Source organism: Bombus vosnesenskii, unplaced genomic scaffold, assembly GCF_011952255.1.
Source record: "Bombus vosnesenskii isolate JDL3184/JDL3185 unplaced genomic scaffold, Bvos_JDL3184-5_v1.1 scf7180000014105, whole genome shotgun sequence".
Taxonomy (NCBI): Eukaryota; Metazoa; Arthropoda; class Insecta; order Hymenoptera; family Apidae; genus Bombus; species Bombus vosnesenskii.
The window spans coordinates 4,588,603-4,616,201 of record NW_022883371.1 but is presented as its reverse complement, the minus strand read 5'-3'; the positions used below and the strand labels follow the sequence as shown (position 1 = coordinate 4,616,201).

Genomic DNA, 27,599 nt, shown 5'->3' with positions numbered 1-27,599 from the left:
CTTCTCAAGACGAAGGTGGAGGAGCGTGTATCGATTGGTCGGTTTTTCGTCTGGGGAAGTTCGTAAGTCGCGGCCGTCAGCGGCAACAGAAAATTCTTCTTTCTACTTTACGTCGAGACATCCCCGTCTGGGGAACTGCGAGAAAGTTCTCCGACAGGAAACGCGAGCGTATACGGGCCAGCCAATTTGACCAGTTGGTGGAGGAAAAAAAAGGGAATAAACTGGAGGAGAATTCGAAAGTCAAATCCTACGATCCTCACCGTACGATTTCCCCTTTCTTAGCTTCATCCTTCGTTCGTAAGTCGGTCACTTCGCGAAGAGTTCTCGAACATGAATCGTCCGACTTGCACGTGTTCCGGCTGTTCTCCATTAATGCTATTTATTAGATCGAAGAACGAGAATAGAAGAGTTTACTTTGATCGCGTCTTCGACTAATATCCCATGAGTTTCGTCTCGTTTCGAGGATTTAGCTGTTTAGATTAGAATTTTTCGTAAAGGCAAAGACAGATTTATCAATTCCACTGTTTATTAATTTCTTTATTTCGTTCCATAAATACCTACACAGTTAATATTCAACTCTCAACGAAGAAAGAAAGAAATATAAATTTATGTATAGTTACATGAATTCATTTAGACGATGATATAAGATGAGAATAGATATAAATATGATGCAAGAAGATGATACAAATGATGATAAATTGCAAGGTAAATATAAGAAACTGTGTTCGTAGTGTCATTATTCTTCTGTACTTTTCACTTTATGGAATTGGTCAATGCGACATTTGATCGTCTATTGAAGGTAGGATTTAAGAAATTATATTTTAAGTTTAAACATAAAATCAAACAAATATAAACGGCATCCCAAATATCAGTATTTAAATCTTTTAACGAGGAACATCATTTTTAAAAATATGCCTATCTGTCGATAAAAATACTTTTAAAAAGTATATAAAAATATACAAGTTCGCCAATGTTCGTTTACGTTGATCAACTATACCAACGTAAAATTAAAGCATTTAAAAAATGAACATAAATAACATTTTCCGTTCAAAAAAGAAAAAAAATTAGTTCTTAAAGATATCTACTATTCTCCAAATTAGCACAAAGTACAGACTCCTTCAACTCATCTCAAAGTAGGACTTCCAATTAAACGCTATTGAGTGCTGCTTAATCCCATGAAAGATGCAACAATAACAATCGAATTATCATGAATTCGCCAAGAATTTCCGCCAAATTTACTCTCAAAGTCCTCCCACGCTGTTCCCCCGTCCCACCGTGAAAACTCAACGTTTTCCGGTGGTAACAAGTCTGCCGACTAATAAACGACGCGACTTTCCTCTCTTCTTAAACGTAATTACCGCCTGGCAAGAGAAAAAAGGAGAACGAAGGGAAAAAGACGGAAGAGAAGACGCGACAAGGGGGCAACGGAAAAGACGTTGAACGTAAACGATCATAGAAGCCAGATCTATGAGACGCGGCGTTAATTAAACCTCGTTACATCGGACTTTCTACGAACTTCGTCGTTAACAAGCTGCCGTCGAATCGAAATCTTCGATAATCTCTCGAACGTCTTGGACCGTTCGGGCCTTCAGCGTTTCGTAATAAATCCACCCTTTAAAAGCAGATTGCCAAAGAGGATTTCGAAAAGAAGTGGCTCGTTATCAACCACTCTGTTTCGCTCGGCATCACCCTTTCACCAGGCTTCTCGTCGAAACCTAACCTTCGCGTAGACTTACGCAGAACTTATGACTTAGGGAAACCTGCCAAAAAAGTCTGGCAACTTCCTTTTACGTAAGAGAGTCCCCTAGACCCACGCACAGTTTCTCCGACTTCTTGCAGCCCGGCAGAAAAACACAGGAGAGGAACGTTTAGCTTAGGTCGACAGAGACGGGGCAGAGCTTCCTGGAAAAGGCACCGTTCATTAAAATGTGTTCCAGCCGGCGGTAATTACGCGTTTAATTATTTAAACGAGTGACCCGGCATTCAGCAAGATTTCATCCCCACCTCTGCTCTTCCGCGTTTCATCCCCATTTCGATTCCCTCCCTCTGGTTAAACTCTACTCCTTCTTTCTCTCTCTCTCTCTCTCTCTCTATCTCTATCTCTCGCGCTAGCTCTTTAGTTTGTGAAAGTAGCGTTTTCGTTTCTTGTCTCGATAATATCAGAGAGGACTCGCCATCTTCATTCAATCTTCCTACCCTTTTCTCTGTTTCTTTCCACGTTTCCGCTGTAGAAAGAAGGGTGGTAAAAGGGTGGGCAGAAGGGTTGCCTCGCGATGCTTGGACGTTAGGCCTGGTCCTCTGTATTTCTCGTGTCTTTCTCCTTCCGTTTTTCAAGCTCAAGCTTTTCAACTCTGCGCCTTTTCAACCTCAACATGTACCATTTCCGTCCCGTTTCCGGTTCGTACGTCTGTGTCGCGCTTCAAGATAGAGACAGACGTACTTGAGGATGTTGCAGCGTCTTCTACAGGCCAGATCCGACGCGGATACCGCGAATGAAACGGTTAATTGGTCGTGAAGGGGACACTGGGATATATTCGCCGAGCTATTCGCTTGCAATTCGAGCAGTTTGCGTTTCGTGCCGCGGTTCCGGATAAGAGAAACTGCTGCGCGCGTTAATTATCGCTGCCTCATCAGATGGAAGGATAGCGGACAATGTGAGACAAAGTTTAGGGGAGGAGTTGCAAGTTCTCGTGTGCGGATATTATTAATTTTGTCGCTTCTGTAGCGAGTGAAAGGAAAATTGATCGTTTTTGGTGAAATTGTTAAGATATAAAGGCAGGGGATTATTTCTAAGCGTAGTTTAATTAATTAAGAATTTGTTTAGAAGCTAGTTTAAAAAAGATAGATTTTTAAAGCGAGTTTTTAGTTCAAGGAAATTGTTTTCTTTTGAATTGTAGGATATACAGATTCTGTATTTCGATAAGAATTAATTTTCAGCTAATTTAAAGAAGAAATTCATTTTGTTCTTGTTTTCTTCTTGAGTTCTGATATGAAAAAGATTTCGACAACTAATTCTTAAATTCTTCCTTCTTCCTCCTATTAATACAATTTTAATATCTTTGAACAGCTTATTGTTGCATTTTATTATGAGATAAAGCTTGTTATATCATTTTTTTATACTATTAAATTACAATTTTGTACAAACGAAAAGTAATTTTATATGATCTCTCTAGCAAACTTAAATAAAATAAAATATTCGACTATAATGGAAATAATTAGAATTCGACTTCTCGAATCCTTGCTCCCGCGATAAATAACAAGATTCCCAAACAAAAATCCTTATTTTCTAAAACAATCCTTTATAAGCCCAACAAACATCAACCGTATTATCCATCGTGAAAAGTACATGAAAATAAATAATTTGACATAATCGCTGCAATAGGTGCAAGTAAAGAATTTCTCAATTGCTTGTTCTCGCAACGAACAAGTGCAACATTTTCAAGTTTCCAAAACAACCTCTTCAAACCACCAAACATCAATCGTATCATTAATCATAAACGTCAATCACAAAGCTAGAAAAGAAATACCGTTGCATGAAATTGAGAGAAACGAGAAGAACACTCATCGCACCTGGAAAAATCAAACTAACCGCAAGAAGGAACACACGATTAAAGAGGAGGGATGCAAGCTGATTTCCACGTGTTCCTTGCTCTCTTCTCGATGCACGGTATCGCTGGAATGAAAGGGCCGAGATACAGAGGTGAGGCCTGGACCCGGCTGAAAAGCGATGAGGAATTTATCTGAAATGACATCGGCTCGACCCTCGTCGTCCGCCAAAGGACTTGTTCCCGAGAAGAGCTGCATTGTCTGGAGAAAAAAGGGGAGCCGTTTCTCTTCTCTTTCTCTCTCTGTTTCCTTCTACGTGCTTTTCTTTTTCTCTCCGGCCAACTTGGCGCGAGTTTCTCGTAAGGGCATCCCAGGAAGCGCTCGTGCCGCGCCACTTCCGATGATGACCTCCGACAGCGACTGCGAAGCATCGTGCACCAAGAACGAATGGATCATTAATTGATCCTGAGATGAATCGAGAAATGGTTTTTATTTTGATTCGTCGTTTGTTTGGAATTTTTGGTTTCTCCTTTCCTCTGTTTTTCTTCTTTTTTTAAGAGATTTTTAACGTCGCGTCAATCGTCAATTAAAAAGGTTAATTATTATCCAACTTCCAGTTACGTGAAATCAGTGAACAACAAATGATTCACGGTTATTACTATTTTTCACTGGATCACGGGATATAAATTGGCGGATCAGATTTGGAGATTAATTTGGACAATTCTGAGACTGTTTAATATTACTGTTTGTTATAAATTTCGTTTTTAAAGAGTGGCTGATAAAGTATCGGTGCATTAATTGGCTAATTTTCTAACAAGGCTTGCACTGATTTAGTGTTTAATCTTTCTAAAACTGTCTTTGAAGTTGTAGAGAAATTTGTCTTTCGTTTGTCGTCAACAATAGAATCTCATGTTCAACTTGGTATCCAAAAGTTTATAACGAAACAAGAACCCAATAATTTGAACAATAAAATAATTAAATACGTAATTCAACGACTTGAACGACAAAATATCAGAAAGAAAGACATCATCAAAAATAAACAATAAATTCTCGTCTTCAATTATGTCAAAGAATTATCCTCATAATTACGTCAAGCACCATCGAATGATTAATAATAATTTCAACGATACAGTATCTACATAAAGAAGTTAACAAAAATATTTGACAATGTTTCCAATTGAAGATTCAGCGGATGATCTGTCTGTCCTCAACAGATTACGTCAATCTAACCGAGAGAAATCGAGGCGTTGCAGGCTGCGCCACGATATCGAGGGAACGTGAATCGAAAAGAAACTTAATCCTGGGGTTGGCTGCGAATCCACGGGAAATATCGTTGCCCGGTTCGCTGGAGATCTGCGCATATTGGCCTCGTTTGCACGTTTCGTTTCGTTTTCCTCCCCTTCGACGGAATTTGATCGTTATCCAGGTATTTGCCAGCTCCAGTCACGGGGCGTTCTCCAAGTGGCTTCCTAATTTTTCACGTCTCCAAAAAGCAATCGACTCGACGTTTCCTCGAATTTTCTTCTTTTATATTCGAATATTTTCTAGCTCCTTCCGTTCCACTAAATCTTTCTATGAAACATTCTGTCTCTGGATATTTGCTTAATTTTTTTTACGACACCAGGAAGTAATTGACTCGATATTTCCTCGAACTTTCTTCTTTTATATCCAACATTTTCTAGCTTCTTCGGTTTCAAATTTTTTACGACACACTCTACTTTCTTCATTTTTCATATCTCCAAAATGCAATTGGACGCCTCCTCGAATTTCCTTTTTTCCACCGTTTTCTGTCCACTCTCGTGCTATCAAATTTTTCTGTGATGGACACGTTCTCCTTTTTTAACACTTCATAAAGACGAACGATGGGACTGTCAGTAGTTCTATTTAAATGCCTCTGATGTTTCGCCGAATTTTCATTTTCCTTGCTCCATATATAGCAACATGAAACACGCAAATGGGAAAGGACACAAAATACTACTCAACTAGAAATATCCGCCATACTTAAAAAGAAATACAAAATAGCACCAAATACTGTCCAATTTGTAACTTATTGTAACAGTGTAATTGTCAATTAATTCCATCGACCATAGAAGAAGAAGAAGAAGAAGCCTAGTAGAATTTAGAATCGAAATAACATTGTATTAAACGTAAAACTGAAATTATCATGCAGGTGACAGACAAGTGCCTTGTCCGGACGTATTGAATTAACACTATGAACTGAATCTAATTCGTTTAAACGACGTTGTTCACTGTCGCGCAACAGCGTTTTCCTTGGATGGAAAGCGAGGAAAAGAGAGGAGCCGGGTTATTGCAAAATTTTCGAATGTCAGAAGCAGGGAAGGAGTGACTTAAACGCGTTACGTTTAATACTTAAATTGTGCCTCCGAAATGAGACGCGTAACAGCGTGACGCCCAGGCTGACAGTGCTATTAAGAGCAATATCGTAGCTACCTGTCAGATCTGGGAATAAATGGAGCGGCGACGGAACTGCTGGAGCTGAAAACGAATTTCCGGATGCGACGCTAATCTTATCTCCGCTACGGAATTTACCTCGACAAACGTCCTCCTTTCTTTTCACCGAGGAAACCTGAACGAGTCCGTGAACGTGAAAATGGTAATAATCGAGAATCATTTGTTGTTCAATGATTTCACGTAACTGGAAGTTGGATAATAATTAACCTTTAGCTGGTATCGTCGAGTGATATAATTTAATGTATAGAATTCAAATCAGACTACTTAATTTCAGATTGGTTGGATTTGTCTCCTTTAATTTATCATCTCAAGCTATAAGATAAATGTCACTAATATTATTATTATATATTAAATACAGATTAAACCGGAGAACTCTAAAATCATATGATTTAATCGAAATTATTATCGTCGATATACATAGCGATATGTGATCTTTTCGAAATATACAAGTCCACTAAATATATATCCTGTGGCTTCTATGTACAGGCTCGCATTAATATTCCGGCACCATGGTGTGCGCAGAATTATTATTGCATAAGTTTGTGTCTGATAATTAACGCATTATTGACGATACACCGTGAAATAAACTTTACTCCAGTTTCTACATAAAAAAGAATGAAAATCGTCTCCAGTCAACGACTAAATTAATCAGTCCTTAATATATTAATACAAATAATTGGACAAATATTTTACTTGTCCAATGCATATACTTTTTCTAAATAAAAAATGATAAGCTAAATAATTTTTAAACTGTATGGAATATCCGAGTTAAATTAAATTAATACGGATCACTGTATATTTTTGAATTTCTTTCAAATTTTATCAATATAACCGTGATAATCGGGTCTCACTGCAGTTGTAATTAATGAAACTCCAAAAATACTTCCATGGACGATTGTATCTTATCTCGATACATAACTCTCGATAAATTCGCTCAAGCAACTTTATCGTGTAAACGATTGTAGCGAAAGGAGATTGGAACACGGGAATGAAAGATTTCGATCCACTACTTTATCGATTTAACAGCGGAATCGCGAGCGTAATGGCATTGCGGGGGTGGTAACGTCTTCCCGGGATGTTTCGTCGATTTTTACTCTGAGAATTTTCCGTGTCGGGTCGGAAACGGATGTCACGTCCATCCGCGTGATTTATAGCTCCTGCATCGGTATTCGAACGAAACGTGTCGGTAAACAACGTGGAGCTCTGTGAAAAATCCTCGTCCGGAAGGGGATTTATGTAAATAGCGGATGGGCGAAAACGACTGTCGCGATTCTTTCTTTTGGATCGTGTGGATAGAACGACAAGCGTACTTGATTGTTCTATTTTGTTTCAGGGTAATAATTTACGATAGTTTTATGAGAATTGATCCTTGCAATAGATTATTTCTCTACATTCTCGTAAATCTCAACACTGACTTCAGCTGTGAATCGAAGTATTTTTCGAGCATCGCTGAGGTGATTTTTGATTGAAGATTTTTAGTATTTATTTTAATATGGCTACATTGTAGCGTTAGATAAAAATGAATCGCGATATTTTATTAGAAAATATCTTTTACAAGCAGGAGATTATATTTGGCTATTAGAGAAGATCGTTGTTGTAACTCAAAAAAGATAGAGAATATTACTGCAATATGATTATGAAGGTTCAAACGCAAAGTCTTGTTAAATAATCTTATAATAATGTAACAGATGAAAGATATGAAGTAGGATTTGAAATAACTAATGCTCGACTAACATTTGAAAGATATTATTTGAAATATACAAATTAGAGAAAAAACTTTATTTTAAAGCATTGTTTAAAGCATTAATTATCAATCAGAAACTTGCTACCCAACGTACAAAACGACTTCGCGATTGGATTCGAAACTTCGAAACGTACAAAGAAACAGACAAAAATCTGTGCCTTCGAAAAGCAAAGACCTTTACAAGTTCGCGTAACTTTAATCCACTCAAGAGAATCCCGACAAAACGCACTCGAAAACAAATCGATAACTCACCCCTTACCATAAACTCAGTTTGGAAGTCTCCGATTCCTAAAGAATGAGGAATCTACAACCCCAAACTTGTCAAACTTCCCTTTCATCTCCGCTTAATCCACGCAAACAGCAGCGCAAACATCTGCAGCAACATTTTTTCCATCCTTCTCCTTAAGGGATGAAACTTTTTAAACGTAAAGCTCAGAGAAAAACGAAGGAAAGATGGAGAAAAAGGAAAGTTTAATGAAGCATTGGGTAACTACGCTTTGTCAAGTCTGGTTATCAAGTTTGTATTAATAATTGTTCGTTTCAACTCGTTGCTGGAAAGTACGAGTATCAGTCGTTTGAAAACGTGAAGTTACATTGGGAGAAACGAGTCATACGCAATTCAGTAAAATATTAACTCTGCGTTGTCTTAAAATTTGTCTTCAATTTCGCTACGAACAGCTTAATAGTTCTAATTTGGAGCTTCTGTTCGAATTTTAACCCTTCCTCTTCGGGCGCCACTTATAGGCACCCGCGAGATGACCTATGGGTCCGGCACTCCGTATATCCGGCATCCAAATGATGCATATACAAGTGTTATCTGTAGTCAATAATATATTTTTTTGTTATCGGCAGAACATCTTCTGTTGATTTATTGACATATTGGATTAATCATTTCTTAAAGATACTCATTGTTGAAACAACATCAAAATGTTTCACGCAATATATTTCAAACATCCAAACGATCGTGTACTGTTTCATGCTAAAAAATCTATTAAATCCATTGACAGTGAAACGATATTTCATATACGGTTCTTATAAGAATTATTGTTATTTAAGACTTAGGAAAACGTATATACAGCAACCACGCACACTGTGCGTATTTCTGGCGCGCGTTTCCGTTCAGTGACAGTACTTCGGCGGACTGGACTGCCGAAGCGAAAGGATTAATATCGACGATAATTTAATCAAACGTTAATTCTGCGCTGTCTTTAAATTTTTTCGTCAATTTCGCTACGAATAGCTTAAAAGTTCTAATTTGGAGTTTGTGCTCGAATTTCAGTGTTGACGGTACCTGGGTATGATGTAAGGGTGAACAGGTCTCCGGTGGTGGAGGGATGCAACGCGGTTTTGTCTTGCACGGCAAGAGAAGACGTGAAGGAACATCTGACAGTCACCTCCTGGTTTCGTGACGATGCCATTCTTCTACCTGGAAGCACGGACACGGGTGAGTGTCAACGTTCTTTAAAAGTATATTTATACTTTCCTTCATATGTTTATATGTTTCATGTTTGTTAGAGAAGCTTCATTTTTGTTACACTTGCTACTAGTTGCCTTTGGTAGCTTACAGTTTTACAGCTTTGCGTCCGGACGATACGGTTTTTTTGAACGATTCAATAATTCTGTCGAATTATTAACGCCCACACATTTCTATATTTCACGTCGCACGTTCAGCTCTCAATATATACGAATTAGTGGATTCAATGAATTGTGTAATAGCTGTTACTATAATAGCTAATTCACACTACGGCGAACCGTTCACTTGTCGATTCAATTGTTTATTTGTGTAATTGCACATTTACTTATCCGTGCATTCAGTGAGACCACCGATTCGCTCGCTTTCGACATTTGGTTTTGTCGATGGTATAAAGTGAACAATAAAACCGAATCGGTCGATACGTTTTTTTTTTTTTTTTTTTTTATCGTATTTATGGAAGAGTTATAGAGGAGAGTGTACACGAACCGTGGAGAATGGCAGAAATAAATACAGAATTTTGTCATCATGTTAGCAAAGTAAAGGTGCGCTGTATGACGTAGAAGGATATACGCGTGCAAAGAATAAAAATTCGAAAGAAATGGAATGGAGGAGGAAACGTATCTGATTAAAAGAAGATTTTAATTTTGTTAAACCTCTCTTCACTCTTTTCAACGGATCATTAAATAGTAGATATTGACAGAAGAAAATAGTTAAAAAATGTTATTAAATAATGTAATCATGAGCATCTGATAGAAACCACATTGATATCTATTTTTTACAACAGATTGTGACCAATGTTTTTTGTTGGTCTTTTTTCTACGAGCGTAATGTCAAAACACAATGAAAAATGTATTTACATCCATCCTGTTTAACTGCAAATGACAGAACAGGCGAACAAACGAAGCAAGTAATCAGGATCTTTAGCGAAAACAAGGAATTGTGTGAACGCTGTTTTCGGTTGTTACGGATTCGGTAAAATTACCCAATCGATCGAAAACCAATATCGTCTGGACAAGCTACGAGCTCTTAAAATGCAAGATCAGTTGCTGACTATTGTTATTAACATTGCAACGATCCTCCAATTTTCGTATTTCAATCTCGCTCTCATTTAGGTAAACATAAAGAAGTTGTAATATTTTTGGAGAAGATATTAACATAACATTGAAACGAGAAATCTTGCGCTTGAATAAGACTTCTTTCGTATTTAGTCCAAACTTCACGTACTTCGTAACGTTAGAAGAATACAATTGGGTCGAAAACCACCAAAACAACTTAGCAGGTTTAATATGATTAACCAAATCTGTTAATGAGATACCTAACTTGAAAAGTATCTGTTATTCAGATACATCACTCTACTTATTGTGCAAGTACTCAAGAGTACTTAGATACAGATACTTACGAACACAAGTTCTGAAATAATTCCTCCTATTAAAGAAGAAATAATCATTTCTTCAAATCTACAGATGATACGTGTCAAAAAAGTATTTGTCATGGTTTTGAGAGTTAATGCTACTAATATTATATTATGCTACCACTATATTGTTGTTCATTTGTCTTTTATATATTACTTCGATGTAATAAATGAAATATATTAAGAAGACTAATGGAAGTTTAAATATCTTTTTCCAAGATGTCATTTGCAATCCGTGGCTCCTTTGAGACTTTTGTTCCTCGTGATGAATACCATACGATGCGAACAAAAAAGATTCTGCATCCAAATTAATATTCAAGGTCAATTTTGTGAACTACATTTTTAAAAGATCTCCATCGATCCGAAGGTGTAGAATCACTTTGCAAAGCCACGAAGAATCTTTTTTGACATTCCATACATTTATATTACCTATGTTTACGACAATGATAAATATTTCAATATTTTCCTGTTGTCGTGAAGCAATGAGAGCGTAAAAATTAGAATGCCTGTCGACGAAGCAATATTCCATAAAATATTTCATAAAATGGCCGACAACATTCCGCTGTCTAGGTATTTCTAAAAAAATAAAAAATAACCTACTTTGAAGCGCGCTCTTTCTGGTGAAATAGTTGACTTTAATTGCTGACAAACGGCACACCTTTGTTGATATTTAAAAAAAATATATTAGCGTCGAGATATATGTCAGTTAAAGTTCACAAGCTTTCCACAGGAATTCATCAGGAGAATTCGACCTTTAAACGATCGTATTTTCGAAGATGTTACATCCTTTCAATTTTTCATTTTTTAATTGGAAATATTTAAAAATATTCGTAATTACTATACACGTATTATGAAAAACTCGTAAAAATTGTGCATTTCTCACAGCATATTATTATAAAGCTATTCAAATTTTAATTGATATTGGAGAACAGATAACGAGAAATTATTGACTTAAGCATTAAAGAACAAATTTAAATTAAGAATTCGATTAAATTCAACTGTTACAGTCTCAAAATACAAGATACAAAAATTCTAACGCGGCAAGTGAAATGAAACATTCAACTTTCTCCGATCAAATTCTCAGAAATTGAAAGAATATCGTTTTATTAATTTATTGCTTTCTTAAAACGATTTTTGACAAATTTCAATAATTTACATTGTATATAACATAACAATCCAGCTTTAACATTAAACGTTTCGAAGTTATATTATTTGTGAATTTTATTTTGTTATATAAAATTAGCTAGAATACACATATACTCAATTCAAAAATCATTTCCTATGCATATTTTCCTCCTTCACTTCCTTTTTTTCTCGCAATATTCTTTACGTTATTCGCGACTTTTTCTTAGCTATATTATTTAATTCAGGAAAATCTATTCGCATCCTCTTTTTCCCTCTACCTTTTTAGCGCCATTCTCTAAATTATTCATCGTTTCTCTTAACTGTATCATTCAGTTTAAAAAAAATTTCTGTTATTTTCCACAATTCTTTTCTCGTTCACTGCGGTTCATTATCTTCACTCTGCAATTCACTATCCTATTTTGAGTCACATTTGATCGGAAGCGAGAATTGGATACTACGAGGTTTGCGATTAAGGCGCGGCGAATTGAAATTTAAATATGTTGTTTATTCTAACAACATCAGTACGTTGTGACTGAGAAAATCGTCGAACTATAATGCAATCTCTTCATTCATCTATATATTATCACCATATTCTTCTCACAAAACTCATTCCAAACGTTTAAAGACCTCCAACAGCCGGATCGAACGGAAATCGACCAAAAAATGTAATCTGGAATCGATCAGTAGCGACACGATGATAAATCGTCGTTTCGTGCCATGAAATTCTAAACACGATCGAACGAGGCCAACAAAGCATAAAAATATCCACTTGAATAGAGTACAAACACAGTGGGTCTCCAGAGAAATAGAGGATGACATTCGATCGCGAGAAGAAAACGTGGGAAAAGAAGGTGGCGGGGACGCTTTCGACGAAAGGAACACGAGTCCGCGATAAAGTTGAAAAGATGGAAAGCGGAGGAATGGGGCTGAATATAACACGCCAACTAACTGTTGAGTTGTTTCAAAGTTGTTCGTTCGATGGACGTGTTTCGAACAGGCGGTAGGTAGGACTTGTGAACGGAGTTTGATAGTTTTTAAACGGTCTGCGTGCCTGAACTGGGAATAAACGTTGGATGACACTTTAATGGATATCGATAGAGTTGAACGACGTCTATTTATGTATTTTGAAAAAACTTTTTTTAATTATGTAGCTTATAATTAAACGAGTAAGAGATGGACGATGAAATTCTATCGGTATATGTAACTTTTTATATTGATTTTCATTGAGACAGGATTTAACATTATTTTTGCAAAAGTAGATTGTACATATCTGAGGAAATAATCCTTGTTTACTTTGTTAAAATTGAAATCCTAAATTTTAAGAAAGCTTCTTATGTTGATTTCCATTAAAATACAACCTGATCTCGTTTCTAAAAAAACCAGGTTATGTGTATTGACAAAATTATCTTCATCTATTCGTCGAGTTGAAATGTTAAATTTACAACAAGGAAATATATAATCGATTTTTATGAAAATAAAATTTCACGTCATTTTTTAAAATGATGGGTCGTGTGTATGAGAGAATCAGATTTATCTATTCTTCACGTTAATATGCCAAATTTTAAAATACATTCTAAGAATGAAAAGCTAAAATGCGCAGATGCTCGTTATTAATACAGCGTTCTCGGTTCTTGCATTTCAATCTCTTTATGCAGTAACAACTAAAACAAAACTAGCCTCATACCTGTAATAACGATCGCATCCCCTTCTCTGGTCGGCTGGGACGTCCCAGCACCGGAAATAGATGCTCGACTCCTTTCCGCTTTTTTCAGACAGCGGAGCACGCGCGATTCAGACGTGTTTCAAGCGTGTTTTAGCCGTGCTTCTCTCCGGCTTTATGCCTTTGTACAATTCCCGTGCCTCATTGTCCTTTCAACGACGACGACGACGACGACGGCGACGACGCGTGTTCTCATGTGTTTCATCAGCGTAACGGTTGTTAAATCCAAATCGACAGCACATCGTAATCGACAAAGCAGTTTCAGACGATCTCGAAGCTTTCCCAGCTGCCATTTTCCTTCTTATTTCGCGACGTTTCGTTTATCCGTCGACGACGAATTTCCATTTTCTTTTTCACTCTCCTTCGCTTTTTTTTTTTTTTTTTTGTTCTTGTTACATCAAACAGCAGAGGGATCAAAGATCAACATCAGACAGGATGCAGATATTCGAACGGATGTTTAAAGATCTTTGAAGTGCGAAGCGTTGACGAAAGAAAGCTTCTGATGAGGATGGAAGCGAGCTTTCTGCAATTGCACGAAGATGACGTGTGTGTTGTAGCGTGTAGTTTTCTTGAAAGGGTGAAATTTCGAGAGATGTAACCGGTTTGAAGATTTGTAATGCAAGTAGAGAAATCAAATGATGTAACATTCTCAGTAATAAGGTATTAAGTCTTGTCAAATCGTTTTAATTAAACACTAATTATGCTTACATATCCGACACTAATTATTCAAGAGATTTAACGGATATGAAGATTTATGATGAAAGTCGACAAATTAAGTGATGTAACATTCTCGGTAATTAAAGGACTTAAAGCATTAAATCTGCTGACTCGGATTATTTTAATTAAACAGAAATTATATTTGCATACCTAACATTAATTATCTTGGATTACTCTAATAAATATACGTTAGCGCACAAAATTATTTCGATATTCGTAAACCTGTATCTTGCGCGTGTTACATAAGACATTTTGAAATTCCATTAGCACTGTGCTAATATCTCGATTATCATGATTATATTGGTAAAGTTTGAAACTGGTTCGAAAATATACATAGAAATTACAAAATATTTCTTGCAAGTATATATTTCGTAGAAAACTTAAATAGATTCAAATAGTCCATTATCCGTTATATAATACTAAAAATCTCAATATTCAGTATGAATATTTATGTTTAATGCTTGTCATATGGATAAATGTATAACGACTATAGAAAGCATTTGTACACCATTGAATTTATTATAACATTTATTAACTAGTTATTTAAGTTCAACCAGGTTAAGTTTCGTAGTATTTCGTAATACTTTTCATATGACTATACAAATTTAATACTTGCATGAAACGATTGTGAAACACGACAAAAAAGCTTCATTGGAAAGTAAAAGTATGTACAAGTACTTTCATAGCCACTGTAGTTATACAAGTACTATACATTCGTTATATAATTACATAACTCATCAAAAATACAATATAAAGTATATCCAACATCGAACATGGAACATAGAACGTTCTACCACACTCGAAAACCGAGAAAAATTGGTGAAAACTTGTTACAAAATTTGTACGTATGAAAACTTCGTCAATATAACACGCTTTCCATTATCGAAATAATTTTTTAGTCTGCATCCGCTCGTTTAAAGCCGAAGTTCTCCACGTGTATGGATTTATAATCGTGAAAGGGGTTGATTTCAATTAAAAAGCCGAACGTAATGGCTGAGAGAAGTTTAAACGTTTATACCCGACACGCGTGCAAGTTTCATCGGTGGGCCCCGCATAAACAATCTCCGAAACAGTCTCGCTGGAAAATCAAATGGAAGAAAGAGAGAGAGAGAGAGAGAGAAAGGGGACGAAAAAAAGAGGAAAAAAAGAAGAGAAGTGGAGGTCTTCAAACTTCATTTTCTACGGCGCGAGACTTTCGCTGGTGCCTTTCTATAAACAATCCTCGAAGCACCCTCGGGGAAAAATACCGCCACCCTGCTCGAAACTTAATCTCCCTACTTCTTTTTCAGTAGATTTATTCGTAAATTCGTGCCACGCACCGCCGATACAAATTAAAAAGCAGGCTGAAAATTCAACTATTCGTACTGGCCAGCGAGTACTGTGAATTTAAATAGTTTGAGAGTTTCGCGATGATTTTGGTTTATTTTGATCGGGATTAGACGAAGTTAGAAATCTGAGGTTTTACGGTAATGTGTCTGGAAAGGGGTAATTAATTAGTTTGGAGAGATTGATCTTCGCAATTCATTAGTTTTAGGAGATTGATTGGTTTTTAGATATTTAGAGGTCAGAAGATGTTAATTAATATTAGATGTTTGGATTAAGAACATGTAACAGAAGGGATAATTGAATTTATTAGTAATGTATTTGGAAAATGGTGGAAAGATGGATAATTCGTCTTTTGTGTGTTTGCAATTAATTAGTTTAGAGAGATTGATTGGCCTCTAACTGCTTGGAAGATAGAGGTTCTTAGTTCGTGATGGACACTTATTTAATTGTTGTTAGAGATTGGGAAGTTCTAAAAATATAACGAATGAAGTAACAGTATATCTTTATAAAGAATTTGAAAAAGGTGCAAAGAATAATTTTTTTTCTTTTGGTAATGATTTTCTTTTGGTATCTAAAGTACCAAGAAATCCTTTCCAACTTCACCATAACTTCCCAAACTCCATTACCTCAACGATTAATCAAGACATGCCTCGTGAAACGCAACAAGCAAACAAAAATCAGAAGAATGTACTTTAAAAATTCCCAAGAACCATTCAGACAAATTTAATTTTCAACCCCTAACTAAAGCATCTTTGCAGTTTGAATATTTTCTAAAGGCTACCCCTCCATTTCTGCTTTCTCTGTCCATTTTCCATCCTCTTTCTTTGTCCACATTTTGTCACGAAGCCGTCCACTGTTTGCAATCGAGAGAGGGGCATCGTGCACGAGGGTATATTACCATCTCGTCATGGCTGATGCTCGCTTCTGAATGCTTTTCCCCCGGAATATTTCCATATTTCTTCCGGTGGCCATATTTGTTTTCGCTATTGCCGATATTAAAACCGGCGGAGCGCACTACTTCGACGCGAACGTTTATCGTTCAGTTTTCCATAGTAGTCGTAGCGATTCCTTACGGGGCCCTCGAGGACATCCCCTACAGATGTTACGATTCTTATGAGAATAGAAAGGAATTCCATATTTCTGATCTCTAAACTGAACGGTTATTGATTCGAAATTGGCGGGAGTTAATTCAAGGTAATCCGTGATTGTTACAGTACAGGGTGATTCAGATAAGTTGGATCACATAAAATATCTGACTTATTAATTATTGTATAGAAAAACTTTTCAGAAGAAAGTTACGCTGTCTCAAGACGCGTATGTAAAAAATTCTTTATCAAGGTAATTCTTTTATCAGATTCCACGATCATCGGTATTTTCTTCTAGTGGAACCCTATATAATTTTATTTAATTCCAAAATCCAGGATTAGCCTTGTTTTTAGTATACTTGATAAATTTTCAAACTGGATTTTCTCGGAGACTAAGCCGAGAGTGAAACAATTTTATTCTATATTTTTTCTTATTCTTTTCTCCACATTGAATCACATAGTAACTTTTATATTTTATGTTATATTTACATATTATTCCGCCAGGTTCTGTATATACATTTTTATAGTACGTACATTGTCTAATAAATAATTGAAATTAATATCTGAATTTTTATCTAAACTTGCCTTACTTAACGAAACTTCATGGACACCTACTTTTGTTATCTGTCCACTTATCTTCGTCCTCGGCTATATCTCGCTACATTAAATTTAAAACCAAAGTAAAACGAACAGACGCTATGAACACACTGGACGAATCGTAGCTCCACGATACAGGTAGTCTACCAATAAACAAACGTGAAAGAATCGGAAGCAAAAGCGAAAGAAGAAGTAGAAGTTAGGTACGGAGAAATAAAGTCGTAACGCGTCGACGCAAAGAGAGAGGAAAATGAGCTGGAGAACAAGAAGGCACGGGGAAGTTGCTGTGCAAATGTGTGCGGACACACTTACGCTTGAGGTGGCCAGCTTCTGCGAAGCTTCGCTGTCGGAAAGGAAGATTTTTAAGTTGAAACGTCGGTAATAGAAATGGGAGCTAGTTTGAACCGGAGAATGAGATGTCAACATTAGCCGTCCTCGTGGAGTAGTACCAATTACTGGACCGGCGGAAGATGGAGGCTTGAATCATTCACTAGCTTCCGGTCGATGGACCGTGCACGAGGTTTGGTTCAGGATAATTCTGGTTCTGTTTGTTGAATGGCTATGAAAGGATTTTTTTCACTTTCGCTGATAAAATAATTTGTGTTTAAATTGATTCCATATCTTTTCAAAGAGAATTCAAATTTTAGTTTACTGCTTTATTGTAATTTATTATAATCATGCGAAATTACAAGAAGAGAGGAAAAGATGTTGCAGAAATTTCTGTAAATTGTACAGAAAATGTAATTACATAGAGAGTTATGACACAGATGATGTTTCTGTAGAATTGTAATATGGAAAAGGGTTTTGAGCTCGAAATATTTATTGCATATGTAAATTTGCCCAAATATTGAATGGACATAATGAAATTTTTATTCAAATATTAATACACATACATATAAGATACGAGGTATATAAAATAAAAAAGATCGGAGGGAAAAAAGTCAATCGTAGAATTTAAATTCGGTCAGATTAGATTTTGAAGTGAAAATGTTGGGTTTGTAGTAATTAAAATAGTAATTTTACAATTTAAAAACTAATTTTTTTACATTTGTCCAATTGCACATTATTTTGGTACTATCTATAATATTTATACAAAAGTTAAGTTCTACAAAAGTCTTACTAATATTTCAACCACTTTTTCACATATATCTTCGTTTATCAAATTTTCGTAAATGTTCGAAGAAATTAAAAAAATAGGTTAAACAAATCAATTTAGCTGGAACATCGTGACTAGCATTCGCGATTAAAACAAATTAGAAGTTCAAGCGAAAACAATTCCAAACTCGTGGGAATTCGATAGACACGGAACTTGTTAAACTCTGAAACTTCGTAAACTCGGAGCTTAGAGTCTTGGCCATGAACTTGCACCATCACTAGATCCCATTGCATTACTCGATAATTGCAATAACTGATTTCATAGAAACAAAATTGTAAATATCCTCCTCTTTTTCCAGCAAACAGAAAATTTCTTACAATGATAATCCTTAACAATTTGCTAATAATTTCTCAATATCTGTTACAAAAAAAAACATCGTTTGTACCATTTCTTGAAGAGTTTAGATAACGAAAAAATCAAAGGGTGGAAATAAAAAAAACTGTATGTCTTTTCAAAAAAAATTCTTTTTCCCTTAAAAAGGTCGTTTATATGGAAACCAATATCACTAAATATGGAGGCAAGTGTTATTAATTTGTAGCATTTCGTTTGTGATATAGGATGTATGTTACACGATTCGTCTCCGAGATTAGGCTAAATGTGCCTGCGAGCTCCTCGTGCTCGGACATGTACGTTGCATCTTGAATTGCGAGAAGAATTTATTTTTATTTTCGTTGCTCGTCATTCGTTATGTGACCACTCCACGCGGACAGCGTATGCTATAAATAAACGTAATATAAACACATATATACACCCGCTATACCTGTGGAAAACGTAAACGTGATGAGTAATATGAGTGTTGGAAAAAAATGAAACGACGGAACGACGAGAGATGCAAAGGTAATGAACGAAAAAGAATTCGGACATCAAACAAGAATTATAACAGAGAAGAAAATAAAATTACTCGCCATCGACATTAAAGATAAATCTACTTCGTTTATCCCATCAAGACAGACAATATGTACTGGTACTTTCACTTAAAATATAAAATAACTTTTGTTATTGATTAACAAACCTTTGAAATATAAAACTAAAAATATTGTAAAATTATATAGAGTAGCACAGAACCTATAATAAATGAATTTCGTTATATTCTATCGATAAACTACATTTCGGCGAACAAAAAGGTATTTTCCACGAAACTTTTGTTTCATCACTTGCAGCCTTATTTATTTCCGCTTTTCAATTTTTATTGAAATATTTTCATACAAATATCGCATGCAAAATACAATATAAATACCGATATATAAATCGAAATTTCGTTTTGGATATTAGTACACGAATATCTATAGTGACAAAGAAAGGAAGATATTATTACGTTTAGTTAGAAAGATATAATAACTAATAAGACAATAATTCTCACCTGCGCAACGAGATCTTCCGATTAACATATCTGTTTAAAACATAAGAAAATCAAATTTCAAATTATAGATATATCCATCCGCACCCCAAAAGGACCCTTCAGCAACAATCACCAACCCTCTCGAACAGCGTCTCGCCATCATCTTCGCCACGTAGTAAGCCCATTATCTTACATCCCTACCTATACCTCAACCTGAAGCACAAAAGAAAACCCATCGCCCCATCGATTGTATCGTTCCCCGGAGACGCGGGAGACACGCCATCCACCTTCGTCACCAACCCACCCGTTACCTCACCCCTTAACGACGAACGCGTTAACGACGTTGGCACGTCGCCGCGATACGACGTCGTCGAAGGCTGCTCCGTCTACTGTTCTTGGGTCAGGATAGCGTCGCTGATAACGTTGCTCGTTGCGATGACTAAGGAGGACGCGCAGGTGTTTCCGTGCGACGCGACGTGTAGCATGCACAATGTTGGCCCAGTTGGTTACGAAACAAACGTATCATAGGCGGACACGACGTGATGTTCACCGTGATATCCTGCGTCAGCGGACACACGCTGCCTCGTGTATACCTGTACTGATACAGGAGACGAGAGAGAGAGAGAGAGAGGATGAGGGAGAGGTTAGGTGGAAGGTGATACCTGTTACGTGCAACCGACCGACATAAATATGTATGGGACATGAATGGCTGAGCGTGTACAGGACGAGAGTAGAAGCGGCCCGTTAGCCCGTGCTGGATTCGGATGGATGGATGGGGGCGGATATCTGTTTACGTATGGATGTTTTGCACACTCTTCGCGAGAAGAATCGAGAGTAATTTCGTTGCTGTGAATGATACGCCACGCGATGGTGATTACGAAAGAATTTGTTAAACATTTTTTTTTTTTTTCAAGGAGGATGAACTGTGGATGTTTATAGATTTCCGGGGTGGTTGAAAGTGCAATTTTTAGTCGTATCGGCCTGTAAATTTTTTATCATATGAATGCGTTAAAGCATTGTACATTGTCGCGGGAACCATGCACGCGTGCCAATTTTCAAGCTGATCGGATATGTGGGAGTAGGCGAAAATTCAGTTAAAAATTTTCTTAAATACAAGTGAAGCTAGATAAAAGTATGTAAAAAATACACGTAGTATATTTAAAAGTATGTATATAAAATATTCGAAGTATGGTACTTGTTAAGTATATATTTAATATTTAGGGGGAGTGAGTTTCGCAAGACTGTGATTAAGCGATTAGGGAAGCGTTTGCGAATTACTTTTATCCTCGGTTTAGGAGAAGAATAGACTGCAGATGTTTATAGGAAATTTGGAAACGGTGAAATACCTATAATATTTATAAATACATAAAATATTCGAAGTATAATACATTTGCTAAGTGTAATATTTAGGAGATGAGTATCACGGTAGTATTTGGTTACGTATGAATGGTTTGTACTTTCTTTGCGAAGAATCGAGAGTAATTTCAATGCAAATTCATCGACTTTAATACGTATTGCTGCGAATAGTACACGACGCGATGGGAACAATTTAATAGTTTAAAGACTTTTTCTTATCACTATGAAAATTCGATACGTACGTATTTACAAGGCATCAGGGAGAATAGACATTTACGAGGGACGTCGTTTGAAAATGAATTGTACGACAGGTAGAATTGACACGTGAAGCGGAATAACGTCAATCGAAGAAAGGACTTTGAACGGTATTTCATAGAGGCATTTGTACCATGGAACGTACACTTGCTGGCATGTTTAAACATTTGCCAATATTTCACTGTCCCTTCGCGTTTCCTACGAAATCGATAACGAATAGGAGTAGAATGAAACGATAGAATCATTTTATGGAACAAATCGCTGCTTCGAATGGTTTCGTTGATATTACAGAACAAATTTGACGTAAAGCTCTTTAAAATTACGTTTACAATGTGTTTTATTTGAACAAAAATACAGATATATAAAATTGTATTGCACTTTTAGAAGAAAGATTGAAGATTTTATTACCCGTAACAATCAAACATTGTATACGTAAAATCTATTTAAAATTAGATTCTCGTCTACAAAAAATAGCGATTACAAAAATGCTTTACTATTTCAGATTTTCCATTGCAATAAATGACTATTTTGAAAAAGTACGAATAAAATTTATCAGTTTTTATAGATGAAAAATAAATAAACCATGTTTTCCTTCGTTAAAGTAATTCTACTGTTTTGATAATATCACAGACCAGGCATTATAATAGCCAAAAAATTAAATTACTTTCTCACGCTCCGAAAAGGCCAATTAAAAATCATTTTATTATCTTATTACTCGATGAAACAAAATCTCTAGTTCATGAAAGGATTATGTCATAAATTATTATCGAATAAAATTAAATTACCTTTTTACGCTTGAAATACCACATCTAGGAATCAGTTTGTTATTTCATTACTTCGTTAAACGAAAAATTATTTCGTAAAAGGATTGTGTCGCAAATCATAATCGAGTCAAATTAAATTACTCTTTCACGCATGAAAAAGAAATTCAATTGGATGTTATTTTATTATTTCATTACTTCGGAAAATAGGATTATTCTTCCATCAAGAAAGATTATATCACAAACTATAATCGATTATACTGAAATTACTTTTTCAAACTTAAAAATAATTTTACTATTTTACTAGCTCGTAAAACGCAATTGTTTTTCTATTAAGAAGGATTATGATACAAAATAAGAAACTAAATCGTAGAATCTATTTTTTACGTTCATCAATGATGAAGCATAGTAGAAAAATAATATGAACTATTTTAAAATAATATATGTGGAAAAATAATACATATGTATAATAAATAAAGAAATATAAACAATAAATAAAAACAACAAATAGAAATAATACGTTTTGGAAAAATAATACAAATTTTTCCAAAAACTAATTGACCATATAACTAAATATAATTAAATCAAAACTATTATAATCGTTTATAACTCAACAAGAAGATATTAATCAAAGATCAAAGTTTTTAGCTTTACCAGCAATTTCCTCAAATTAAAAGCTCCGTCACTGCTACAGTTTCTCCATTACTCCTTTAAATTATTCAAAAAACAGCTCGTCTATATTTCATTGGCATTGGTTCAAAGATCGTGCGTGGAATTATTCCACCTTTGTTCGTAAAAATATTCTTCTTTCTTGACTCGGTTCTTATAAGAAAAGGGGATCAAATGGGATAGTTTCACAGGCGAACGAACGCTCGATTGAAATACGTGCCAGGAGAATCTGTCGCGAACGTGCGTCCATAGGGCATTCGAAGATTTTACAAAGTAGTTCGAAGCTTTTACGTAAACGCCTCGTCTTCCGTTATATGAACTTCTCGATACTTCGGTTGAACGAAAGAACGATCGTCTTTCACTGCGCTTTCGTCGCGTAATTATCGAGTGAGAAGTTTCGTTCAACGAAATTTTGAAGTTGCCACAAGTTTCTGCAAGATTTTGAGGCTCCTACGAGAATTGGAGCATGGAAATTTCCAGGTGTATCAAGTGATTTTATATTATTAAGGTAGTTTTGAGGAGTACGTTGTGGTTTAAGAATACTCGAAGTTGTTCGCGATTATTATTTTCAGCCGGATATAATTAAACGGTTTTTGAAAATAATTCTTCTAAAGTTATTTTTTTTACGCAAATATTAGAGATATTTGTGATTTTTATCGTCGTTATTTTTGTCCTTTTCAGTGCGTTTTACGGTGGCGTGTAATAATTAGCAAGTGTTAACAACTGGTCCATCATTATAAAATGCAATAATAGGTGTTCGTTAAAAATAAATTTCAATTTATTTTCTCCTTGCTAGAACATAATTTTATAAAGAATATATTAAATATAGTATTTGAATCATATATGTATACTCAATAATAATACATAATAGCACTTAATAAATACGTAACACGTAGCCAGATACTTTTTGTGGCCAATTATAAAAATGGCAAAATAAAACAACTATAACGAACAATTTCAATTGAAACCTTAAAACGATGTTACAAACGAAGTCGCACGTTATCTTCAACGTCGTAAAAAATGTACGTGTTTCTCTGAAGAGCACGCGAAACTTGGAACAAATTACCAGAGAATTTCGAAACTGGAATTGTTTCTCGACGTTAATCCCCTTTTTCTCTACGAATCTCCATGAAAGGACGAATGTTTTCGAGGAAAAAAGCGCTGAATGGTTCGTGTGTTCCGTTGTTTCACTCGATGTCTGAGACAACGACGTGACAAGAGGGCTGGATGTTGCCCTTCTTGGAGAAAATGAAAATGCGCCATGCAGACGCTGCAAAGACGACAAAGCTTGGCCGACAGACGTTTGACACGAACAGCCGCCGGTGTGACTCGAAGAAAAACTTCAAAAAGAATCGATAGACCTCGGCGCAGACCCCTTTTCTCCTCATATCCTGTTCCTGCGAGAGGATAGAAGCCTCGAAGACGTGTCAGACCTTCTGATATTGAGGATAATGGAGGTGTCGTAAAAATGAAAGCCACGTGTACCGTTTTCGGTACATTCTGAAACTGGTTTTCAGATCGAATGATATTTTTGTCATTGATCGATAAAGTGCAAGAAGACAATCGCTGTTAACTACATACGGCGCACTCGGTTTACTTTAATTTATAATCAGCTTGTTTTTAAATTTATGAATTCATCGTTATCGTTATTACAGTAGAAACCACTTAGGGGATTTTCAGGGAATAAACAAAGAAAGACGTAAGGCTAACTATTTTTCCTATTCTTTTTTCCCTTTTTTCATACAATAAGTTTTACAAAATAAAAGTCAAAATATCTACTAAATTAGTAATGTTTCGAAATAAATAGATTAATAATTTTTTATAGAGGATTAAAAAATATATGGTTCCATTTAAAAAAAAAACCGATCATTTTGGAATCACGAAAAATATGATCCTAAGACAAAATTTTTATTTGCCATGATATTTGTTCCTCCGTACCAAACAATTTATTTCTTCGTCATCTTTGCCTGTCGTTGAAAATAAGGAAGACATCGCCTTGTAACGAAGTTAAAGGCGTATTTATACGCCTTACGCGGCTAAAAGAAAGAGATTGACAATGAGTTTTCAGATAATTTTACGTATTTATCAAAGTCTATATATATTGAACGAAAGAAAAAACTACGGGTACAGTCGATAAAGCTCGAATCGATTGCCACTGGTCCGTTTCCTGCGACTGCACGTCCACGTATCCATCCTGATGCCTCGTGACAGGAACGTGCATGCGCCGTCCCACTGGTGGACGACAGTAATCGTACTTCCGATTCGCATAGGGCTGTCGAGCTGCAAGTTACGAGCTATTTATCTCCGTATTTTTATTCCGTCGGGAGAGACGATATTAAATTGCTTCTTTCACATCCAAGAAACTCGGCCCCGTCGGGGCTGTCTAGCAACCTCATTTCCTGTTTCTTTCAGGGCCATTCACGTATTGTTGGATACCTTCGTGCGTAAAAACATTATTTGATGTAATGAACAAAAAAACTGTGTGCGTACTTAGGAAATAAGCACCAGCTCGAATGTTCGATCGAGGGTAATAAATAGCTACTTTGGTTCGTTCGATTCCATTGGAAATGGATTGGAAATATTTATTGGGTAGAGAAAGAAAAATATTTTGTCATGAAGTTTAAAAAGTTTAAAAAGGAAACGTAGAACGTTGGGGAAGACTGTTGCGTAGATTTTGGAATTCCTATTTTTCTGGCTTTGGAAGATGTAACATTTCAGGTATTGTCAATAACAATAGAAGGTACGGGATTTTAAATATCGTTAATAATATAGACAGTATAGAGTTCTACATATTGTTAGTGATATAAAAGTATCTTTAATAAAAAGATATTATAAATAACAATGAAAGCAAAGAATCTCAAATAACGTTTTCTCTGGCTATTGAAGATATAGAATTCCAGATACTGTTAATAATATAGAAGATCCAGAGCTTCAACTATTGTTAGCAATATAAAAAGCTCCTTGATAGAAAGATACCGAATAACAATAGAACCGAAGAATCTCAAAACTCGTGAAAACTCCAACGACACAAAAAGCTGGCAATCCAAACTACGAAATAGCTTCGACAAGTAAAAATGAAGACACTAAGTGAAAACAATCTGCACATCACGATCGTTATGAGGAGTAATTTCATTTTCGCTGAACCGGAGGATTCAAGGGTCACTCGAAATGTCCGAGCGTTTACGTTGGCGTGGAGGGCAGTTACACGCGAGCAGCTTAGTCGAAATCTGGTGGACGAGGCAAGGATCTTGAAAAGAAGCAGAAGAGAGCCGAGGTCCGGCGAATCGAGCGGCCATTGGCTCCGACTAAATTGAAAATTTCACGCCTGACGGTACGTCGGCAGCGGGATTTCATCGACAGATACCGAGGATTTTGCATAACCTCTCGCGCGGATTGGAATCGAGACGAAAATATCGAAGCTATCGCGTTATTTCCCCCGGATCCATGAAATCCACGCATAACCAGCTTTTGTTTTCGATCGAGCCGACTGCTTCCGGCCTCCTGAAGCCGCTTTCCATCGGAAACAGTCGCGCTCCAAAAGGAATATCGGCTTCGATCGCGTTACGAAGATGTGCAAAATAGAATTGCTTTGTTTTCTCGTACTGAATGCGATTGATCGATCGAAGATAAATTCTTTTAATAATTTCCTGGTTTATTTGCGATCTGTTATAAATAATGACAGGTAAATATGGTAACATAATGCATATAAATAATAGACATTGAGTCCATTGAGACATCTTCTGTTTGTAATGTGTGTATATACATGTTTTAATGTAGTTTGAATCTTTAATTTGCTTTCATAGTTTAATATAGATTAGAAGGTTGAAAGCTACGTAGAAAATTGTTTCATCTACTGGATATTATAATGAATTTAATGTATATATGACGTTGAATGTTTTATATATTTTTGCATATTTCGTGCATTCTGTGCACTTTTAACAATTTGTTATAATCGTTATTGTGTTTTATCTTCATTATATGGAGCATTATAAATTATGAAACATTGCATTGAATGTTAATGTGTTTTTATTCTTAATGAATTTTATATCAATTTAGTAATGTTTTACATTCATTGAATTGAATATGTAAAAATTTGTAAGCATTATATTTAATGTTGTTTAATTTCCATGGTGAACTGTTAATTATCTTTTGCGATTCCTATATTCATTTGAATGATTTTCATGCTGAATGATTAATATTTTGAAACTGTACGTAACAGAAGTAAATTTGTAATTCGAATTAAAGTTCTTCCGATATGAAACGTAAACGATACATTTCTCGTTTGTCGATTAAACAATTTTCCAAGATTCTAATAATTTTTCGAACCGCAGAAACTTCATAAAACTTGAATTTATTGAAAAATTTATTTAGAGAATCATCAGAATGAAGATACACGTTTCTATACCGTTAATAAAAATTATTTTCGATGGAAAAATAAATGAAATGTAAATAACGTACAGAGCATAATGATGTAAAGGTGTATTTTTTCCATCAAGCTCTCACGAAATATTAAAAACAAAAAAAAAAAAAAGAAACGTGATATTACACGCAAAATGAATTAATACATGAAGATAGTTCTCAAAATAATCCAACAAAACGTATTTATCACGCGATTCTTCATTTATCAAATTTTATTACACACAAATATATCATGAACGATACCAAGAGATTGATGATACTTTCCAGCAATTTTAATATTTATATTCATTACTTACTTCCATAATATTATTTCACATTTATATCCGCTAGCTAATAAATCATCAAAGGCGTTGTTGGTCCCCATTATATAAATTATTACTCGGTGAAGAATTGAGGATAACGAACATTAACGGTCAATTCTACAGGA

General features: G+C 35.6%; 1 protein-coding gene across 5 annotated transcripts in view; it reads left to right on the top strand.

Annotated features, from left to right (window-relative positions):
• LOC117239588 (Down syndrome cell adhesion molecule-like protein Dscam2) overlaps positions 1-27,599 on the top strand; it is a 159,509-nt gene that overhangs the window by 111,157 nt on the left and 20,753 nt on the right. For all 5 annotated transcript variants that reach the window (XM_033505297.1, XM_033505295.1, XM_033505294.1 and 2 more), the window contains exon 5: positions 9,042-9,206. In XM_033505297.1, coding sequence (XP_033361188.1) covers positions 9,042-9,206 — 165 coding nt within the window. The remainder of the gene's footprint in view (positions 1-9,041; positions 9,207-27,599) is intronic.